Source organism: Miniopterus schreibersii (genome assembly GCF_964146895.1).
Source record: "Miniopterus schreibersii genome assembly, chromosome: Y".
Classification (NCBI taxonomy): domain Eukaryota; kingdom Metazoa; phylum Chordata; class Mammalia; order Chiroptera; family Miniopteridae; genus Miniopterus; species Miniopterus schreibersii.
The window spans coordinates 6,180,251-6,203,426 of NC_138120.1; the positions used below are offsets into that span (position 1 = coordinate 6,180,251).

General features: G+C 35.5%; 1 protein-coding gene across 1 annotated transcript in view; it reads right to left on the reverse strand.

Annotated features, from left to right (window-relative positions):
- Positions 1-470: 470 nt before the first annotated feature.
- The window catches only part of XKR3 (XK related 3), a gene marked incomplete at both ends in the record, with an annotated part of 52,933 nt that continues 30,227 nt past the window's right edge, over positions 471-23,176 (reverse strand). Inside the window, 2 exons of the mRNA XM_081126937.1 lie at positions 471-1,144; positions 18,089-18,342. Of these exons, the coding sequence (XP_080983063.1) occupies positions 471-1,144; positions 18,089-18,342 (928 nt within the window). The remainder of the gene's footprint in view (positions 1,145-18,088; positions 18,343-23,176) is intronic.

Consider the following 23,176-nt stretch of genomic DNA (forward strand, 5'->3'; position numbering starts at 1 on the left):
AATCTCCAGTATTTTTCAGTGTCTTAAATGTAAAATGAATTATGTGTATTTGTCCTGATCAGCTTTTGGAACAAGATACAGGTTTTGTTTGTTGTGTTTTGTTTGTTTGTTTGTTTGTTTTTGCTGTCTATAATTAGATTTGAGAAAACAAATATTCCAAGTCATTTGCTTGGCAGTAATAATAGTTCAAAGTACTGTTGATTCACAGGAGAAAAATAAATTTTATTAGCAACTGATTAAAATATTTTGTTATAAATGAAAGGAAATTTGGTATATTTTATGTTTGGTGTATTTAAATAAAGTAAAATTCAGCATGTTTGACTACTTTTCTATGGAAATCTATTTTCTAATGCAGAACTAATTTTTTCTTAAATGAAAAACATACCCAATCTTACTCCAGAAATAAAAGTCAATTTTCAGTTACTAATTTTTATTCTTTGAATTGAATTTCCTCTTTAGTTTATGTAAAATCACATTGGTTCAGGCTCATTTTCTGTATGTTCTGATAATGCTTTGCCTGACCACCCTGGATGCAAATACTGGTAGAAGAGAAGCATAAAACCAATTGATAATAAATAAGTTACAATGAGCTGTGTGGCAATTAATGAGTCACAGCAATTCAATAAAGATTTCCCACCAAGAAACTTAAATACCAATATCATTGTTACATTTTCTAATAACCGAATGCTGTAGTGAAGGGTTCTATGACCCCACTTCTGTGTCTTATCAATTACTTCCTCATTTGACAATTGCAGTTTCACTGCTGACCAGCAGGAGAAGTTGATTGCAGCATATAGTAGAGTGATCACAATAAGCATCAGTACTGTACCCACTGGATTGAATTTTTTTGTAGTGTTGCTAGGAAGATGAGCTCCACTTGTCCAAAACTCCAGCCACGGTGCCAACAGTGATATGGAAAATGTGATTAATAAAAAGGGTAGGCTCTTCAGTTTCAGAGACGTGGCAAAAAGTACCAGAGTCACTACACGTGAGGTAATCTCCAAACAACGCCAGATCATGATGCAGATGAATTCTATTGGATGTAGCTTAATGTTATTATTGTCATATTTGATCTGGATGGCCAATATATTGCAGTGAATAGCCCCATAAGTAACTGACATTAGGGAAAATGTCATCAACAATGCTATTAAAAATAAACATTGAAATGTTAGAGAATTTCCTTAATAAATGACAATATTCTATTTTAAACTAGTTTTTAAAGGCATATACCTTAAAGAATTCCACTTTTTATAGGTTGAAAATATATTCACTTTTTTAAAGAATAAATATTCATCACTTTCTATATTCAGAGATTGAGTAAATATAAGCATATGATACATATCTCAAAAAATAATAAATATATATATTTACAAACATATACACACATTCCTATAAATAATGACACATATCAGATTAGAAAGATGGATTTCACCCAATCCAGTAAGCTTTGTGATAGAAATTTTATCCAAAATAAAAAGTTATTAGGAAGCTTAAAAAAGAGTTACATCATATGATTCAATAAAAATATAATTATGCTTTACAGAAAGCTTAGTCAAAGGCAAGGATACAAAGCAGAAGGGTAATACATGGTATGTGCATTAGACGCCCCTGAAAAAAATCTGTTGTGAGGTTAAAATATTAAAAGAAAATCTGGAAATTGAGTTGGCAAGTTTTTCTGACTCAGCTGATCAGAGATATAAGTCAATAATTTGGGAATTTAAATATATAAGTTTTTCAAGAACATTTTGAGACCAGTACCCATTTCTGATAAAAACTCTCAGCAAAGTGGGAATAGAAGGATCATACCTCACATAATAAAGAGAATATATGAAAAAAATACAGCCAACATCATACTCAATAGTCAAAAACTAAAATAATTTCTCTTAAAAACAGGAACAAGACAGGAATGTCCTCTTTCACCACTCTAATTCAACATAGTACTGAAAGCCCTTGCCACAGCCATCAGACAGGAATACAAAATGAAAGGTGTCCAAATTGGAGAGGAGGAAGTAAAATTGTCATTATTTGCAAATGCATTGATATTGTACATAGAAAACCCTAAAGACCACCCAAGTACTACTAGATTTGATAAATTTGGAAAGGTAGCTGGATACAAAATTAACATCCAGTTATCAGTGACATTCTTATACACCAGCAATGAACTTTCAGAGAGAATCTGAAAAAAAATGCCATTTACCATTGCAACTAAAAAGTAAGATACCTAGGTATAAACTTAATGAAGAATGTAAAAGGCCTATACTTGGAAAACTACAGGGCACTGAAAAAAGAAATAGAGGAAGATATAAACAAGTGGAAAAATATACCATGCTCATGGATTGGAAGAACTAATATCATTAAAATGTCCATAATATCCAAAGCAAGTTATAAATTCAATGCAATTCCTATTAAAATACCAACAGCATATTTTACACATCTAGAACAAACATTTTTAAATTTATATGGAACCAAAAAAGACTCCAAATAGCTGCAGCCATCTTGAGAAAAAAGAACAGAGTGGGAGGAATCACTTTGACGAACATTAAACTGTACTACAAAGCTATTATAATCAAAATGGCCTGGAATTGGTACAACAGCAGATGTATAGATCAATGTTACAGAACAGAGAGCCCAGAAATAGACCTATACCATTATGGTCAGTTAATATCTGACCATAAAGGAGGCAAGAGCATACATGGAGTTAAGACAATCTCTTCAATAAGTGGTGCTGGGAAAATAGGACAGATACATGCAAAAAAATGAAACTAGACCACCAACTTTCACCATACACAAAAATAAACTCAAAATGGATAAAAGAGTTAAATGTAAGTCACAAAACCATAAAAATCCTGGAAGAAAACAGGCAATAAAATAACAGACATCCCACATAGTGGGATTTTCACTGATACATCTCCTAGGGCAAGAGAAACAAAAGAAAAACTAAACATATGGGACTACATCGAAGTAAAACACTTCTGCACAGCAAAAGAAATCAGCCTTGAAATACAAAGGAACCCCACCATCTGGGAAAACATATTTGCTGAAGATGTATGTGATAGGGGCTAATTTCCAAAGTGTACGAAGAACTCATACTACTCAGCAAGAGGAAGACAAACAACCCAATTAAGAAATGGGCAAAGGACTTGAATAGATACTTCTCCAAAGAGGACATACAGATGGCCAAAAGACATATGCAAAAGTGCTCAATGTCCCTTATCATCAGAGAGATGCAAATTAAAACCACAATGAGGTATAACTTCACACCTGTAAGAATGGCTATCATCAACCAATCAACAAATGACTTATGCTGGTAGGGATGTGGAGAAAGGGGAACCCTAGTACACTGCTGGTGGGAATGCAGACTGGTGCAACCACTATGGAAAACAGTATGGAGTTTCCTCAAAAAATTAAACATGGATCTGCCTTTTGACCTGGTGATCCCATTTCTAGGAATATATCCAAAGAATCCTGAAACAGTAATCAGAAATATACACCCCTATGTTCATAGCAGCACAATTTGTAATAGCTAAGATCTGGTAACAGCCCAAGTGCTGATCAGTAGATGAGCAGATAAAAAAGCTGTGGGACATATGCACCATGGAATTGCAGTTGTAAAGAAGGATCTCATACCCTTTGGGACAATATGCATGGAACTGGAGAATATTATGCTAAGTGAAATAAGCCAGGAAGAGAAAGACAAATATCACATGATCTTGCTTATACATGAAACCTAAAGCACTTAATAAACTAATGGATAGAATAGATTCAGTGATATGGAAGCATAGATCAGACTGATGAATATCAGAGTGATGGAGAAGGGCTGGTTGTTGGAGGGGGGAGAGATTAACCAAAGAATTTATATGCATATATGCACCCAAGGACATGAACAAAGGTGGGGAGAGGGACTGGGAAGGGGACTGAGATGGGATGGAACGGGCCATTGGGGAGAAAAAGGGACATCTGTAATATTTTAAACAAAATAAATAAAATTAATTTTTGGAGAGAAAAAAGTACATTATGAGAAATAAAACTTTTCAAAAGCAAAATTAATCTTATTTTAACACCGATCTTTTAAAAAATTAGACAAATGAGTACATTAAAGATAGTTTTATGGAGGAATTGAATAGTAGTTTAAGAAATGTTATACCACCTGGCCAGGCGTGGCTCAATGGTTGAGCATCAACCTAGCATCCAGGCTATCAGGGTTCAATTCCGGTCAGGGCACATGCCTGGGTTGTGGGCTGCAGCCAATCAATGACTCTCTCATCATTGATGTTTCTATCTTTCTCTCTCCCTCTCCTTTCCTCTCTCTGAAATCAATAAAGATATATATTTTTTAAAGTTATACTAAAGTAAAAGGGAAAAATCCTTTTAAATATACATGTAATGTACAAAATAATAATTCACACTTGTTTCTCTGAGAACATTCTACAAACATAATTTAATTAGAACAGAAATAAAACCAACTAGTAATTCTTAATATGAATTAACTTAGAAAATCAGAATTCAAATTATATACCAGAAAATAAAACAAAAGCACTGCATTTATACTTTGAGCAGTGGTCAAAATGAAACTGAAGACTTCAAGCACCTTAACTTCATTTATGAGCAAACAAAATTGAAAAGAAAAGACTTAAAAATTCAATACTAGGAAGTAAAATTGATTTTGGGTCTTGGACACACAATGCAACACACAGATGATGTATCATAGAATTGTACAATTGAAACCTCTATAATTTTTTTACCATGTCACCCAATGAATTTAATTTTTAAAATGTGATTAAAAAATTTAAACTCTGCAGCAGGAAAAAAAAAAAGTATTTTTTTAAGAACAAATATTGATTCATTGCAAAATTTAGATATAAATTTAAAACAATGGTAAGCATTTAAAAATATATGTAAATATTAAAGCTGATGCAACAAATTAGTCAACTATCTCAAAAATTTTTTTTTTAATGGTTGTTAAAACAATCATGTCTAAAAGTTTGGATCATCATTGGAAAAATTCTACCAAATAAGAGTATACTTTCCTAATTATTTAACTTTATGAAAATAATAAAAGAACAACTATATTGAATATATATTGTTTCCTGAGTTTTACTGTATAATTTTGGCTATATATATATTTTTAGTAACCTAACTTTTATATACTTATGAATGAAATCATCATCATACTATGTACATTCATATTAGTGCCTTTGTGTGTTAAACACTCCAAAATTTTATACCTGCATCAACAAAAACTGTAACCAAATAGGCAGCTAGTAAATCCACAGGAAACTTAATTACTATATTAGCTTTAAAAGTCTCATTTAACATTTAAGGAATGATAAAGCTTGTCAGAGACTAGATGAAATAAACAATAGTTGATAAAAAGAGACAGAGTGTTTGCCTTTGGTTAATGTAGTTAATCACACTTGTCTCCTGCAGGAACTCTTAATTCCTGCCCAAATTCTCCCTTAGTTTCCACCAAGTATATCTTGACCCAATTTTGAAGGCCCCTGAAAACTTCCAGCTGGGATAGGCACTCACACAGGCCTGCTTGAATGCCATGCTCTCTGGGCTGTGCAGGAACTCCCAGAAGGAAGAGAAGAGGGGTTAATTGGTGGTGATTAAGTCCTCACTATTCTCATTCAGGCAGAATAGGAGGAAGACCAGTCCCCTTCTTTATTTCCTGAAGTCTGGCTCTATTAGGGCCAATTTCAGGGTGTGGTAGGAGAAACAGTCATTGATCCTCAGAGTTGTGCTATTCACATCTCTGGGCTGGCCCAGAATTTTCAGAGGGGGAACGACCTAGTAGTGGTGCTTACAGTTGAGCCACTGGGCCTAACCAGGGCACAAGGAAATACCTGGGGCATGGTAGACATCCACCTCCATATAAGTCAGAGATATATCCAGTGCTTGAGTTTCTCAAGAAAGTCTGTGAGGTCTTGGTAAACCAGGAAGACTGCCATGGCCATGAACAGCAAGAAGATGAAGATAAGCAGGACCCAGAGAACATTCTCCAGGGAGGCCTTTCTGAAGCAGATGCTGCTGGAAGTGCAGTCACTGTCATGGGCTGGTAAGATTCCTGAACTTTGAACTGTCTCCCTTCTGCTCCTCTACCACTGTGAGTTCTCAAACATCTGATCCAACTCCTCAGTCACATCCTGGTAGAATTTGGAGAGCTCCTGCTAGAACATGGTCCTGACTGGAGCAAAGTCACACCATAGCCCACTACTGCCCCAGAAGAGCAGCAGAGAAAGAGTATCAAAACCTCAGGCCCAGCCCTGGGGTCTGCTGGCTCCTGGACTTGCTCCTACTGCAGCTGGACTGGTTGCTGGGAAATGTAGTACTCAGTACAGTGGAACCTCTGTTCTGGAACCTAATTTGCCTCCAAGGCTCTTTGAGAAGTTGTATGTTCAAATACCAAGTCAATTTGTCACATTAGAAATAAATTAAATTACTTCATTCCAGACCTCCATGATTCCATGCTTTACCCTTTTTTATATAAAGTATATGTCCAATGTACTGTTTAATCTATAAACAAATGCTTCTTTTCTTTTTAAAAAATATATATTTTAATCCTCACCTCATGACATTTTTTTCATTGCTTTTCAGAGATAGTGAAAGGGTGGGAGTTGGAGAGAGAGAAACATCAATGTGAGAGAGACACATGGATTGGTTGCCTCCCTTACTCACCTTGACCAGGACTGGGATCAAGCCTGCAACCCAGGTGCACATCCTTGACTGTGCCCTGACTGGATGGAACCCAAGATCCTTCTGTCCAAGGGCCAGTGCTCTAACCACTGAGTGAAATCATCAAGGGCCACACACTTCCTAAGTTTATCTAACCAGCCCCTACTAGCCTTTAAGAAATTACTTTCAGCACTTGCTCCAGGAGTACAGCATCTTTGATTTTTCACATATTATTGCCTCCAAAATGCTCTCACTGGTTACTTTTTGTTTATCAAAATCAACAACAATTTGTCCACCTATTCAATTGCCCATGATTGTTGTTTTGTGAGCACTTTCACATCCTTAGCAACATCAACACTCTTGAAGGCATTTTTGTGCTTTAAAATTGTGCTAATCAGGAGGGGGACAAGAAGCAAGTGCTCTGCTTCCAGGTACAGATTGGATTTATTTTCAAAATACTGCATAGCCAGCTTGGAAAAACATGAGAAATCTAGCCAATGGACATATTTCAACTAAGGAGCACTCAAGAAACATCTTAGAGACTGGTAAGAGAGGAGGATGCATAAAAAGAGGAAGTGCCCCCTGAAACCAGTGTGAGGCCTGAGGGTTAGAGGCTGTAAAGCCCCCTCCATTTAGGAGTGTGGACTGCATTCCAAAAGCAGGGATCTGAAATCTTGAGCACTAGAGAAGGGAAGGAGACCCCATGTGTGTTGGGCAGAGGTAGCCAGGGGAACAGTCTGCCTAAGAAGGGAGCTCTTTGCCTTCCTAGTGAAACAACACACCTAACGGCAGCAGCCTGGGCAGGAGAGATTCGCCCCAGGTGCTGACCATAGGAAAGGCTGTCCCACACTGTATGGCTTCAGAATAGAATGGGGCCTATGGGCTGCCCCCAGTAGTGACCTAAAACTACTCTGCTTTCTTATAAGAATTGTACAGAAAGCATTTGAACTTTGTGGCTCAGGGAATAGGAAAAGAGCTCTCCCACCAGTGAAGAGAGACCAGAGCTGCCAGTGGGGCAGATCAGGGATTTCTGACATGCTCTGAAGAGAGTGAGGATAATGCTTCTCTGAACTGCATCAGTTTTACTGAGATCAGCTGTGCAGGAGGCATACATGGGGCTGACTTTGTAACCACTCCTATTTGATCCACTACGCAAAGGCACTAGATCCTCCCAAAGCAGATTTTCTGCCTGTTTGTTAATTTATATGTCTTTTATTATGAGATGGCACCTCATAGTATCCTCCTTCCTGGCTTACATTGGGGAAACAGACCAGTGAAAGCTAGTGTTTGTGTCTGCATTGTGGAGAGTTTGAACTGACCCCCCCTGTGAGTCAGCTAACCAGAACTGGGTGAGGATGGGTGCAGCATGCCTACCTTTACCACAGGCTAGGAGCACAACCCCCAACAGTAAATGGGCTGGTTCAGCTCACTGAAGCCCCAGATACCCCATAATGGGAGAGTTCAGTAGAGGAAGGGAGAACAGCTCATATGAGGATATTATAAGAGTAAAACTGTCAGGAACTTTTGTTTGGGAACTGGAAGGAAATGTTTAAAACTGCTTCTGGGGGCTGGACAGACAACATGCTCACCACAGTCTATTTTGATTAATCCCACTGAGCCCAGGACACTGAAACTGCCCATAAAGAAAAGGCAATTGACTGAATTTAATCTGAACTTATAGCAGGCACTTTTAGAATTAGAGGATATGCCAGAAACTGAGGAGTTGGCTTTTAAGTAGAGTGTAACTTCCCCACAGTGAGTGCCTGATGATGAAATCTCTAAGTAAGGGGCACAATCAATAGCCCAAGCTACAGTAGCCTGCCCACAACCTAAAGACTATCTTCAGAAGAAGCTGGAGCAAGATGAGGCAATCAAAATGGGGAGGCAAAGTAGCTGACAAGTGAAGGTGGTCCACAGAGAGTCTCAGACCAACCAGCTACATAAGAACACTGAGAGCCAAACCTAGACAGTTCCTGACATTGGCTGACATAAAAGTACCTTCCAGAAGGCTGGAAATTAACATTTAAAACAGTGAGTCTCAGACAACATAAAACTGCTCAGACCAACCTCAGTTTGTGTTTTTCTTTAAATGAAAAAGAAAAATTTTTTTGTTTAAATTAAAAATTAAAAAAAATTTTAATTTGTTTTGGATTTGTCTTGCTTTGCTTATTCTCTTTTTGTTTTATTATCAATATTTTCTTGATATTCTCTGCTTTATTGCTGGGATATTAAAATTATTAAGCTTATTGCTTTTCTATATTGTTTGTTTCATATCACTTATTGGCTTCCTTCATTGCCTTTGCTTTACCTTTCTTTCTCTCCTTGTTCCCTTGGCATATATTCTTCTTTTTTGCTACCTTTATTTTCTGTCTTCCTGTCCTTTTTCCCAACTATTTTCCTGTTCTTACTTGTACCATTTTTTTTCTTGCCCTTCTTTCCTTTCAGAACCTTTGATTTGCCCCTTTTATGACCTAGAGCTTCTGTATTTATTACTTTTTTTTTTTTTACTATTAGCAATAATATAATTTTCTAAATTTCTTTTTTGCTTTAGTACCTGTATTCTTGATTCACTTTTCTAATTCTGCTTTCTCTTGGGTTGTTTTCATTGTGATTGTCAGGATATTTTGTAAGTTTTTGTTTCCTGTCCATTTGGAAATGATTGCTTTGCCCTGTCAACATCTGTAAAACAGATGATTGTGGCTGGGCTTTACTGTAAGCCACCTGAGAAAAGAGTCCTTCCACAAAAGGGTCAACAACAATCTACATCCAAAAACAATAAGAGAGCCCAAAGAACCCACAAAAGGGACATGCCTAGAGCACAGATCTAAGAAGTATAAGGAAAACACACCTGTGGGTCCAACTAGATGTACAGTACAAAAGCCCAAGCCACAAGACTTGGAGACAGCAAATTTATCTAATATACAGATACAAACATAGAGCCACCAAAAATTGGGAGACAAAGAAACAACCCCTACACTAAAGAAAAGGAAATATTGCCAGAAAAAGACCTTGATGAGATGGAGGTAGGCAAATTATCAGAAATAGAGTTCAGAGTAATTGTTATAAATATGCCCAGGGATATTAATGAGAACCACAAGAAACTTGATGGGAAATTCTAAAAACTTAATGAAAGCTACATCATCATTAAAAAAGACATAGATATAAATTAGAACCAGTAAGAAATGAAGAATACTATATCTGATATCAAGAATATACTGGAAGCAATTAAAAGCAGGTTTAATGAAGCTGAGAAGAGAACATGTGAATTAGAAGATAAAATAGGAAAAAACACTCAATCAGAACAGGAAAAAGAAACACTTAAAAAGCATGAGGATGATGTAAGGAAATTTTGGGATAACATGAAGAAAACAACATTCACATCATAGGGTTACAGAAAGAAAAGAAAGTGAGCAAGGGATAGAGAAGCTGGTGGCAGAAATAGTGACAGAAAAGTTTCCTAAGCTGGGGAAGGAGAAAGGAACACAAGTTCAGGAAGTACAGAGGGTTCCAAACAAGAGGGACTCAAAGAGACCCACCTGAAGACACATCATAATTAAAATGGCAAACTGCAAGCTCAAAGTGAAAATATTAAGGGCCACAGGAGAGATGCAAGCAATGATCTACAAGTGAAACCCCATAAGGTTATCAGAAAATTACTCAACAGAAACACTTCAGACCAGAAAGTGTTGACATGAAGTTCTCAAAGTAATGAAAAGCAAGAACCTGCAACAAAGACTGCTTTATGCAGCAAGGCTATGATTTAAAATTGAAGATGAAATAAAGAAATTCTCAGAATGTTAAAGGAGTACAGCGCTACCAAACCAGCACTGAAATAAATGCTAAAAGGAATGCATTAAGAAGAACTATTGAGAAGACATTAGCATAAAGGGGGAAAATGGCTGTAAAAAATATATATATCAATAATGATCTTAAACGTAAATGGAATAAATGTTCCAATCAAAAGAGATAGGGAAGCTAAATGGATAAGAACACAGGATCAAAATATATGCTGTCTACATGAGACTGAACTCATAGCAAAATATTCTCGCAGGCAGAAAAATGAAGGGATGGGAAAAAAAAGTTCATACAAATGGAAATGAAAAAGAGCTGTGCTAGCAATACTTATTTCTCATGAGAGACTTCTAAATAAAGACCATAACAATGGACAAAGAAGGTGACTATGTAATACTAAAGGGATCAATCCAACAGGAGAAAACAACCCCATGCACACAATATAGGAACACTTAAATTTGTAAAAAATTTCTCCTTGGATTTAAGGGGGGATATTGACAGCAATACAAAAATAGTGGGGAATTTCAACACCCCACTGTTATCATTGGACAGAGCATCAAGGCAAATATAAACAGGGAAACAGAGACCTTAAGTGACACACTAGACCTAATGGATTTAATTGACATTTACAGAACATTTTATCTCAAAGCAGCAGAATACATTTTCTACTCAAGTGCACATGGAACATTCTCAAAAAGAGACCACATGTTAGGGCACAAAGTGAGTCCCTACAAGTTCGAGAGTATTGAAATCATATCAAGCATCTTCTCAGATCACAGTGGCATGAAACTAGAAATCAACCACTATAAAAAAACTCAAAAATATTTAAGCACATGGAGGCTAAATAGCATGTTATTAAACAAGGAATGGGTTACCAATGAGATCAAGAAAGAAATCAGCCCAGCAGGGCATGGCTCAGCGATTGAGTGATGACGTAGGATTCAGGCTATTGGGGTTCGATTCTTGGTAAGGGCACATGCCCGGTTGCAGGCTTGATCAATGACTCATCATTGAAGTTCTATCTCACTCTCTCACTCTCCTTTCCTCTCTCTGAAATCAATAAAGATATATATATTTTAAAAAATTTATTTTTAAAAAGAAATCAAATACTTCATGAAAAAAAAAAAACAAAAATGAACAGAAAACAACCCCAAATCTTTGGGACATGGCAAAAGCAGTCCTGAGAGGAAAGTTTATAGCAGTACTGGCCTACCTCAAGAAACAAGAAAAAGCTCTCGTAAACTAACACTAAAACTAAAAGACTAAGAAAGAAAGCAACAAGAAAGGCCCAGAGGAAGTAGAAGGAAGGAAATAATAGATCAGAGCAGAAATAAATGGCATAGAGACTAAAAAAATAAATAAATAATTTCAATGAAACCAAGACCTGGTTCTTTGAAAAGATAAAGACTGATAAACCTTTAGCAAAATACATCAAGAAAAAAAGAGGACTCAAATAAAGTCAGAAATAAAAAATATGATATTACAACTGACACTTCAGAAATACAAAGAATTGTAAGAAAATACTATGAGCAACTACATGCAAATGAACTGAATGACCTGGGTGAAATGGACAAAATTCTTGAGACATACAATTTTTCAATATCAATCAGGAAGAATCAGAACACCTGAATAGGACAATTCCAACTGCTGAAATTGAAGCAGTAATTTTAAAAACTCCCAGGAAACAAGAGTCTGGGACCAGATGTATACAGGTGAATTTTGGCAAATATTCAAAGAATTAACACCTATTCTCCTCATACTATTCCAGTAAATATAAGGGGAATTAATACTCCCAAGCTGTTTTATGAGGTCAGCATTATCTTACTCCCAAAACCAGATAATCCTCCAAAAACAGAAAATTACTGAACAATATCCCCAATGGAAATAGATGCTAAAGTCCTGAACAAAATATTAGTAAGTCAGATCCCGCAATACACTAGAAAGATCATAAACCAAGACCAATTGAAATTTATTCCAATGGTGCAAGGCTGGTATAATATTAGCAAATCAATAAAAGTGATAAATCACATAAAATGAAGGACAATAATCATATGATCATAACAATAGGTACAGAACAAGAATTTGGCAAAACCAGCACTCATTTCTGATAAAAACTCAGCAAAGTGGGAATAGAGGGAGCATACCTCAACATAATAAAGTCCATATATGAAAAACCTACAGCCAACATTATAATCAATGGTCAAAACCTAAAACCATTTTCCTTAAGAACAAGAACAAGACAGGGTTATTCACTTACACCACTCATTCAACATAGTACTGGACATCCTTGCCAGAGTGATCAGATAAAAAGAAAAATTAAAAGCATCAAAATTTAAAGGAGGAAGTAAAACATCTGAAAATCAACAGATTTTCATACACCAATAATGTACTCTCAGAAAGAGAAACTAAAATTTAAAAAAATACCATTTACCATTGCAACTATAAAAATAAGACATGTAGGAATAAACTTAACCAAAGATGTTAAAGACCTGTATTCCAAAAACAATAGAACACTGAAAAAAGACAGGGAGGAAGATAGAAACAAGTGAAGACTATACCATGTTCATGGATTGAAGGAATTAATATCATTAAAATGTCCCTACTACCCAAAGCAATCATAGATTCAATGCAATTCCTATTAAAATACCAACAGCATATTTCACAGAACTAGAATATTTATATGGAACTGAAAAAGACCCTGAATAGCCACAACAATCTTGAGAAAAAAAAAAAAAAGACAAAGTTGGAAGGATCCCTTTACAATATATCAAACTATACTACAGAGCTACTGTAATTAAAACAGCCTGGTCTTACTAGAGAAACAGACATATAGATTAATAGAACAGTACAGAGATCCCCAGAAATAGATCCATGCCACTATGGTCAATTAATATTTGACAAAGGAGGGAAAAGCATACAATGCAGTCAAGACAGTCTGTTCAATAAATGGTGTTGGAAAAACTGGACAGGTAACTGCAAAGAAAATGAAATAGATCACCAACTTACTCTATACACAAGAATAAATTCAAAATGGATAAAAAACTTCAATGTGTCTCCAAACCATAAAAATCCTGGAAGAATACATAGGCAGTAAAGTAACAGACATTTCATGTAGTGGAATTTCACTGATACATATCCTAGGGCAAAAGACACAAAGAAAAAAAATAAATAAATGGAACTACATCATGCTAAAAATCTGCACAGAAAAAGAAATGAGCATCAAAATGCAAAGGAACCCCATGGTATAGAAGAACACATTGCCAAGGATTCACCTGATAAGGTGCTAATTTCCAAAATGTACAAAGAACTCATAAAACTAAGCAAAAGAAAGACACAAATAAATAAAATCAGAAATGAAAGAGGCAATATAACAACTGACCCAACAGACAAACTAAGGATTGTAAGAAAATATTATGAGCAACAATGTGCCAACAAATTGAACAACATGGGGGAAATGGACAAATTCATAGAAGCATACAACCTTTCAAAGCTGAATCAAGAAGAGGCAGAAAACCTGAATAGGCCATTCACAACTAATGAAATTGAAGCAGGAATCCAAAAACTCCCAGCAACCAAAAGTCCTGGACCAGAGGGATTTACAGGCAAGTTTTACCAAACACTCAAAGAAGAATTAAAACCTATTCTATTCAAACTATTCCAGAAAATTCAAGAGAAGAGAAAACTCCCAAACTCTTTTTATGAGGTCAGCATCATCCTAATCCCAAAACCAGATAACGATACTACAAAGAAAGAAAATTACAGGCCAATATCCCTGATGAACAGAGGCAATGTGTTCTTCCATACCTCACTAAAATCCTAGCAAACCAGATCCAGCAATACATTAAAAAATCATACACCATGACCAAGTGAGATTTATTCCGGGGATGCAAAGCTGGTACAACATACGCAAATCAATAAATGTGATACATCACATAAACAAAGTGAAGGACAAAAATCATATGATCATATCAATAGACGTAGAAAAAGCATTTGACAAAATCCAGCACCCATTTCTAATAAAAACTCTCAACAAAGTGGGAATAGAGGGATCATACCTCAACCTAATAAAGGCCATATATGACAGACCTACAGCCAACATCATACTCAATGGGCAAAAACTAAAACCATTTCCATTAAAATCCCAAAAAAGACAGGGATGTCCACTTTCACCCCTCTTATTCAACATAGTACTGGAAGTCCTTGCCATAGCCATCAGACAGGAAAAAAACATAAAAGGTATCCAAATTGGAAAGGAGGAAGTAAAACTGTCATTATTTGCAGATGACATGGTACTGTACATAGAAAATCCTAAAGACTCCATAGCTAGATACAAAATCAACAGCCGGAAATCAATGGCACTCTTATACACCAACAATGAACTTGGAGAGAGAGAAGCTAAACTAGCAATACCATTTACCATTGCAACTAAAAAAATAAGATACCTAGGTATAAACTTAACCAAAGATGTAAAAGGTCTGTACTTGGAAAACTATGTGACACTGAAAAAAGAAATAGAGGAAGATTTATACAAGTGGAAGAATATACCATGCTCATGGATTGGAAGAATTAATATCATTAAAATGTCCATACTACCCAAAACAATTTATAAATTCAATGCAATTCCTATTAAAATATCAACAGCACATTTCATGGACATAGAACAAACATTTCAAAAATTTATATGGAACCAATAAAGACCCAGAATAGCTGAAGCCATCTTGAGAAAAAACAAGAGTGGGAGGGATCACATCACCAGACTTCAAACTGTATTACAAAGCCACTGTAATCAATACGGCCTGGTATTGGTACAACAACAGGCATATAGATCAATGGAACAGAACAGAGACCCCAGAAATAGGCCCACGCCATTATGGTCAGTTAATATTTGACAAAGGAGGCAAGAGTATCCAATGGAGTAAGGACAGTCTCTTCAATAAGTGGTGCTGGGAAAATTGGACAGATACATGGAAAAGAATGAAACTAGACCACCAACTTTCACCCTCCATAAAAATAAACTCAAAATGGGTAAAAGACTTAAACCATAAATGGGTAAAAGTCATGAAACCATAAAAATCCTGGAAGAAAACATAGGCAGTAAAGTCACAGACATCCACGTAGTGGGCTTTTCACTGATACATCTTCTAGGGCAAGAGAAACAAAAGAAAAACTAAACATTTGGGCCTACATCAAACTAAAAAGCTTCTGCACAGCAAAAGAAAACAGCCTCAAAATACAAAGGAACCCCATGGTCTGGGAAAATATATTTGCCAAGGATGTATCTGACAAGGGGCTAATTTCCAAAGTGTACAAAGAACTCATAGTACTCAGCAAGAGGAAGACAAACAACCCAATGAAGAAATGGGCAAAGGACTTGAATAGACACTTCTCCAAAGAGGACATATGGATGGCCAAGAGACACATGAGAAAATTCTCAACACTGCTAATCATCAGAGACATGCAAATTAAAACCACAATGAAGTATCACTTCACACCTGTCAGAATGGCTACCATCAAAAATTGACATGTGCTGGCGAGGGTGTGGAGAAAGAGGAACCCTGGTACACTGCTGGTGGGAATGCAGACTGGTGCAACCACTATGGAAAACAGTATGGACGTTCCTCAAAAAATTACAAATGCAGCTGCCTTTTTACCCAGTGATTCCACTCTTAGGAATGTATTCTAAGAATCCTGAATCATTAATCAGAAAGAATATATGTACTGAGATGTTCATAGCAGCACAGTTTACAATAGCCAAGATCTGGAAACAGCCCAAGTGCCCATCACTAGATGAATGGATAAAAAAGCTGTGTGACATTTACACCATGGAATACTATGCAGCTGTAAAGATGAAGAATCTCGTACGCTTTGGGACAGCATGGATGGACCTGGAGAATATTATGCTAAGTGAAATAAGCCAGGCAGTGAAAGACAAACATCACATGATCTCCCTTATATGTGGAATCTAAAGAACTTAATAAAGTGATGAACAGAACAGATTCAATGACATGGAAGCATGGATGTGACTGAAGAATGTCAGAGGGATATAGGAGGGAGGGTGGGTGAAGGGGGGGAGATTAACCAAAGAATTTATATGCATATAGGCACAACCCAAGGCCATGGATGGTGGTGGGGAGGGGCCTCGGGAGGGGGAAGAGACAGGGTGGAACAGGTCATTGGGGAGAAAAAGGGACATCTGTATATTTTAAACAAAAATATAATTAAAAAAATAATAATGAATTCTAGACATTCTAGCATATTTGAAGTGTTATCTCATTGTAGTTTGATTTGCATTTTTTTAACAGTGAAATTCAGCATCTTTTTATATACATGTTGGCCATATGTATGTTGTCTTGAAAGAAATGTCTGTTTAGGTCTTCTGGCCATTTTAAATATTGCATTGTTAATTGGTGTTGTGTTTATGAGTTCTTCTTAAAATTTTAAATCCTTCTTGGAGCTATTGTTTGCAAATATCTTCTTTCATTTGGTGTATTGTGTTCTTGTTTTGTTGGAAGTTTCCTTTCTTATGTAATAGTTAAATTTTATAGAGTCTCATTCATTTATTTTTGCCTTTACTTCCCTTGCCTTTGGGGGCAAATTCATATAATCTTCACTAAGATTAAGGTTCATAAGTTTAGTGTCTATGTTTTTTTGTTTTTTTTTATGGATCTTGAGAATATTATATGAAGCTAGATAAGGTAGACCAAAAAAAAAAAAAAAAGGAAATAACTATATGATTTCATTTATATGTAGAATATAAAAACAAAGTGACAAATGAACAAACAAAAAAACTAACAAACAAAAACTGGTAGACACAGACTGCAGTATGGCAGTGACCACAGGGAAGAGAGGTGGGAGGGGTAGTAAAAAGTAAAGGGGGGTCAAATATATGGTGATTAAAGATGATTTTACTTTGAATTGTTTGCACACAAGGCACTATACAGATTACATATCATAAGAATGTTCACTTGTAACCTAAATATACTTATTAACCAATGTTACCATAATAAATTTAATTTAAAAAGACCAAAAAATAATCTATATTTTAATGATGATAGTACAGGCAGGACAATTGTTCTCTTTACACAGTTACTCCAGTTGTTGCATCTTATGTAATCTTACATAATTTTAGTAACATAAAATATGAAATTGACACAAGTCAATCAGTGTGCATAGGTGTATTCCATTTCGTCAGCATGCAGATTCATATAGGAGCTACTATAACCAAAACAAAGTCATTTTTTTGGAAAATCTTAGAAAATTTTATAAATGTATTTCCTTTCCAAATTTTTAATACTTTGCAAATTTTTACTTTTGTTCGAAGACATGCTATTCTTTTATAAAAATCATACTGTGATGTTTCAGATAAAAAGTTATTCTTTTCCCACTTTAAATCTTACATATTATATGAATCTAACAAAAATTGATGTCCATTTGTTCATATCAATTTTCTCTAGATTCTAGAAGTACCTATTTATAATTTTGTTTAAAAAATATTCACAGAAAATCAACCTTACAAAATTTAATAAATCATGATTTAGATATAAATAATTCATTTTCTTTTAAAACTTTACTATGCCCTATCTTTTAGGATGGTCTTTTAGCTTAAAATAACCAAACTTACCTCTTTCCAAAGGCCATTCTCTTATAGTGAGAGTGATATACAGCTGAAATGTTAATTGTGGAATGGAACCAAGAAAGGCCTGGATGATTGACATATACTTGAAAGCCTTGCACTGCACAAAAACACCATGAATTGAGTGAACAATCTCCCTTTCCATCATCATCTTTCTTCTTTTGATGCTAACTTGAGACCCTTTTTTCACCTGAGTAAGCTTTTTCAACACTTTTTGGTAATTTATAATGGTCTGCAGACACCTGTTAGAATGAAGTAACACTAAAGATTAATATTTGTTGGTGATAGATGTGTTAAAATATTTGAAATGTCATTATTAGATGAATATCTAATTTCTAAAATTATATTATTAAATATAAAAACTAAATTAATCATGTATTACATAGTTTCCAATTTTATCATTTGTTTTAATTCAATTTCTCTAATTTTAATCTAAAAATATACATTAATAGATTCCTATAAAAATTCAAACAATACGTTAACATCTTTTTGTTAACATACAATTTGCCTCTTCAAAATCAGTTAATATTTTTAGCTTGGGATAAAATATTTCAATATTTTTCCATATATTTATATTCTTATCTTAAAACATACCTAAGTTATTTTTCTAAAATAAAGTAGTGCTTACATAGTGTTTAATAAGTTAAATTTTTTTGACATTTTTTAGATGTTTATGCCAGAAAATGAATCTGTCATAGTTTTAATTCCTTCTAAGGACTCAATACAATGAGTGCATTATTTTTATTATTTTTCTATTGATGGTAGTTAGCTCATTTATCATCCATGCTAGCATGTGGACTTTAAAAACTCAATTAAAACTTATAGTTCTCCAACTACTTTAAGTTTGAGATAGTGTCAAAGCAGGTAGATGTAACAGTCCCCTTTCCTCAGGACCAAACTTAATTAGATATAAAATATAAAACTATCAACCCAAATTATGAAGTAAATACTTTCTAAATAGAAGTATATAATGAAAGATTTACAGGAATGACTCTGGTGCTTTTTGCTGAGGAGCCCTGCATGGGTTAATACCACATTTTCTACACATACCTATAGGATCTCAGCTATCACTCATGTGGTTTGACCCTGCACTCAAGTTGGTAATAAAAACCAAGACTCAATTACAAAGAAAGGGCTTACATAATTCATACAAATATATGTCTGAAGTGCCTAGTTCAGGTGATCAAGGAGACAGGCACTAGATCCCAGAACTAAAAAAGCTAAAAGAGTTATTGCCACTGAACAAGTATTACAATAAATGCTAAGAGGCCTTCAAGAGGAAAAAAAAGTATATAAATGGAGGAGAAGGAGGAGTAGAAGAAGAAGGAAAAGAAAAGGGGAGGAGGGGAAAAAAGAGAAGAAGAAGGGCAAGAACAAGAAGAGAAATAGAGTTATAAATGATAAAATACAATCACTTATATAAAAGTTACAATAAATATGTACCTCTCAATAATCACTCGGAAAGTAAATGGTCTAAATGCTTCAATCAGAAGACATAAGGTAGCTGAATGGATAAGAGAATGAAACCCTAGAAGAGACTCACTTAATAATAAAAAATAAGCACAGAATAAAAATAAAGACTCGGAAAAATATAATTTATTGAAGTGAAAATTAAAATAAACTTAGGTAACAATATTTATCTTAGTCATACATTTATAGTTTTATTTTATTTTTTAAATTTATCTTTATTGTTGAAAATATTATAGATGTCCTTTCTTCTCCATTTACCTCTCCACATCTCATCCACCCCCCAGGCTTTTGCTGCTCTATTGTCTGTGTCCATGGGTTATGCATATATGTATATAAGTTCTTTGGCTAGTCTCTTTCCATCACCCATCCCTCTCCCCTTCTGAGATTTTTCATCAATCTGTTGCATGCTTCCATGTCTCTGGATCTATTTTTTTATCAGTTTATTTTATTTATTAGTTTCCACATATGAGTGAGATCATGTGATACTTGTCTTTCTCTGACTGGCTTAGCATAATACTCTCCAGGTCCAACCATGCTATCTCAAAGGGTAACAGGTCCTTCTTTTTTACACTTGCATAGTATTCCATTGTGTAAATGTTGAGGACATGGAGAAAAGGGAAACCTAGCACACTGCTGGTGGGAATGCAGCCTGGTACAGTCATTTTGGAAAATAATATGGAGTTTCCTCATATTGCCTTTTGACCCAGTAATCCCACTTGTAGGCATATATCATAAGAACCCCCAAACATCAATCCAGAAAAAACATATGCACCTCTCTGTTCATAGCAGCACTATTTACAATAGTTAAGGTCTGGAAAGAGCCCAAGTGCCCATCAGTAGACAAGTCGATTAAAAAAAGATAGGCAAACAAACTTTTAAACAAAGACTATATTAAGAGACAAAGAAGGACACTACATGATAAAGAAGCAATTCAACAAGAGAATATAACCCTTGTAAATATTTATGCACCTAAAATAAGAGCACATAAATATATAAAACAAATTTGGATGGCCATACTGGGTGAAATCAACAGTAAGAGACATACTAAGAAACTGTAACACCGTGTTAACATCAATGGATAATTCCTCTGGAATTAAAATTAAAAAACAAAACAAAACAGTGACCTTAAATGACACACTAGATGAGATGAATTTAATTGATATCTTCAGAGCATTTCACCTCATAGTAGCAGAATATACAATCTTTTCAATTGCACATGGAATATTTTCTAGGATAGACCAGATGCTGAAAGTCAAAATAAGTCTCAAAAACTTTAAAAAGTTTGTAATTATATCAAGCATCTTCTCTGACTTTAATGCTATGAAACTTGAAATCAATCACACACAAAAATTAAAAGCACACAAACAATGGCCAAATAACATATTACTAAACAATTAATAGGTTAACAGATCAAGTAAGAAATAAAAATATGTCAGCAAGAAAATGAAAATAAGAGCACAACAAACCAAAATCTAAGAAAAGTAGCAAAGGTAGTTCTAAGAGGAAAATTCATAGCATTACAAGCCTACCTCAAGAAACAAAAAAAAATCTCAAATAATCTAATTTTACATTTAAAGGAATTAGAAATATAGCAGCAAACAAAGCACAAAGTGAGAAAAAGAAAGAAAATAACAAAGACCAGAGAGGAAATAAACAAAATAGAATCTTAAATTTTCTTTAAAAAATCAACAAATTCCATAGCTGTTTTTTTTAAAATAGTTAACAAAGATTAACATTTTTTTTTACTAGACATATAAAAGCAACAACAAAACAGAAAATCCAAATAAAAAAATTCAAATACACTAGAGAAGTAACATGTGATACCACAGAGACACAAAGAATTATAAAAAACAAACAAACAAACAAAACCAGAACAAGCATATGCCAGAAACTGTACTAGCAGGAAGAAATGGAAACATTTCTAGGAACATATAATCCTTTAAAACTGAATCAGAAAGAATAAGAAAATCTGAGTAAACAAATTAAAACTAATGAAATTGATATAGTAATATAAGAAAAATCATTTTAAAAAACAAAGGTAATGGACAGATTGCTTCACAGGAAAATTTTACAAACCATTCAGAAAAGAACTCTTATCCTTCTCAAACTATTCCAAAATTCTGAGTAGTGAAGATATGTAAGTTGATTGTAGTAGGTCAGCAGTGTCCTAGTTCTAAAGCCAGAAAAAATACTACAAAGAAAGAAAATTAGAATCCAATATTCCTCATGAATATGCTAATATTAACAAAATATTAGCAAACTGGGTTCAGGAATACATTAAAGAGATTATACAAAGAAATTCATGGTAAAATGACTGCAGAGTAAAAGGAGATTACCTGCAGCTGCTCCCAGCCAGGGACTGGATTTATAGCTAAAATGCTGTGCAGTCTACTGAGAAAAAAAGTAGCTGACTGGACATATTATATCTAAGGAGCTCCAAAGAAACCAAGTAGAGACTGGTAATAGAAGGTGGATCATGGAAAGGGGTAGACCCCTGAAGCAGGTGCTAGAATGAAAGGACAAATGATATAAGCTGCAAAGATCCTTCCCCTTGGAAGTATGGGACCTCAACATTACACAGGGATCCCAAAGCCAGAGCAGCAGAGACAGTAAGAAGAGTCTGAGAAGCATCAGGCAAAGGGGACCAGGGGGACTCTGCCTTATAGACTTGAACCACACCTTTCCAGTGAGGGTGTGCTCACATTGTTAGCAGTTCCAGCCTAAGAAGTTTGCTCTGGGCTCTGACTATTGCACTGTAATGTTTGGGTACAGCAGAGGGTCTTGTGGGTTGCACCCAACAGTGACTTTGAGGGACTGTCTACTTTCTTAAAAGGCATTGGGCAGACCTACAGTCAGTGACTAAACTGTTTGGGTATGAGAAAAGTGAAAGGACTGTCACACATCAAGAGCAGGGTTGGAACCCCTTCTCCCCCTTGTGGAGCCTCCTGGACTGCTGGTACTGTGGGATTAGCAGTATGGATGAGTAGGGCAGGTAGGGGAGTTTGGGCCTGCATTGGGGAGAGTTGATAGCATGAGCAGAGATAAGAATCTTAGATGCCACTTTGCTGAGACCAGCAGCATGGAGAGATTTAAGTCTTGAGCAGGGCTGATTACGTTATGCCTACTGCTTGAACTTGTGGCTCAAGATCACCAGCAGAGTAGGGATTTTTGGACTGTATGCCTGAGTAAGGTTTCCTTTGGGGAGATAGATATGTGAGGTTTGTACTTTGTGGCTGCATTGTGGAGAGGCTCAACTGAGCTCCCTTTGAGTTCAGGCCAGCCCATCCTGGAAAAAAGAAGCAGAGCCTGCCGCCTCCTCCTGTATGCAGGAAATACCGATCCCCAACAGGCGACTTTTTGGTTCAGCTCTATGAAGTTTGGGATATTCTTGCTAGATGCAGTTCTCTGGAGAATGGGAGAGTGGTTCAGAGCAGGATATTCCAAATGTGAGACCTGCAGAGGCTACTGCCTGCTACCAGGAGGAAGAGCTAGACCCCTTCTATGGGCTAGGTTGGAATCATTCTCAACTAGAGACTCTTGTTCAATCCCACTGACCACAGACAGCTGACTACAGTCTGCTCCTCCAGAGCAGACTACAGACTGTAC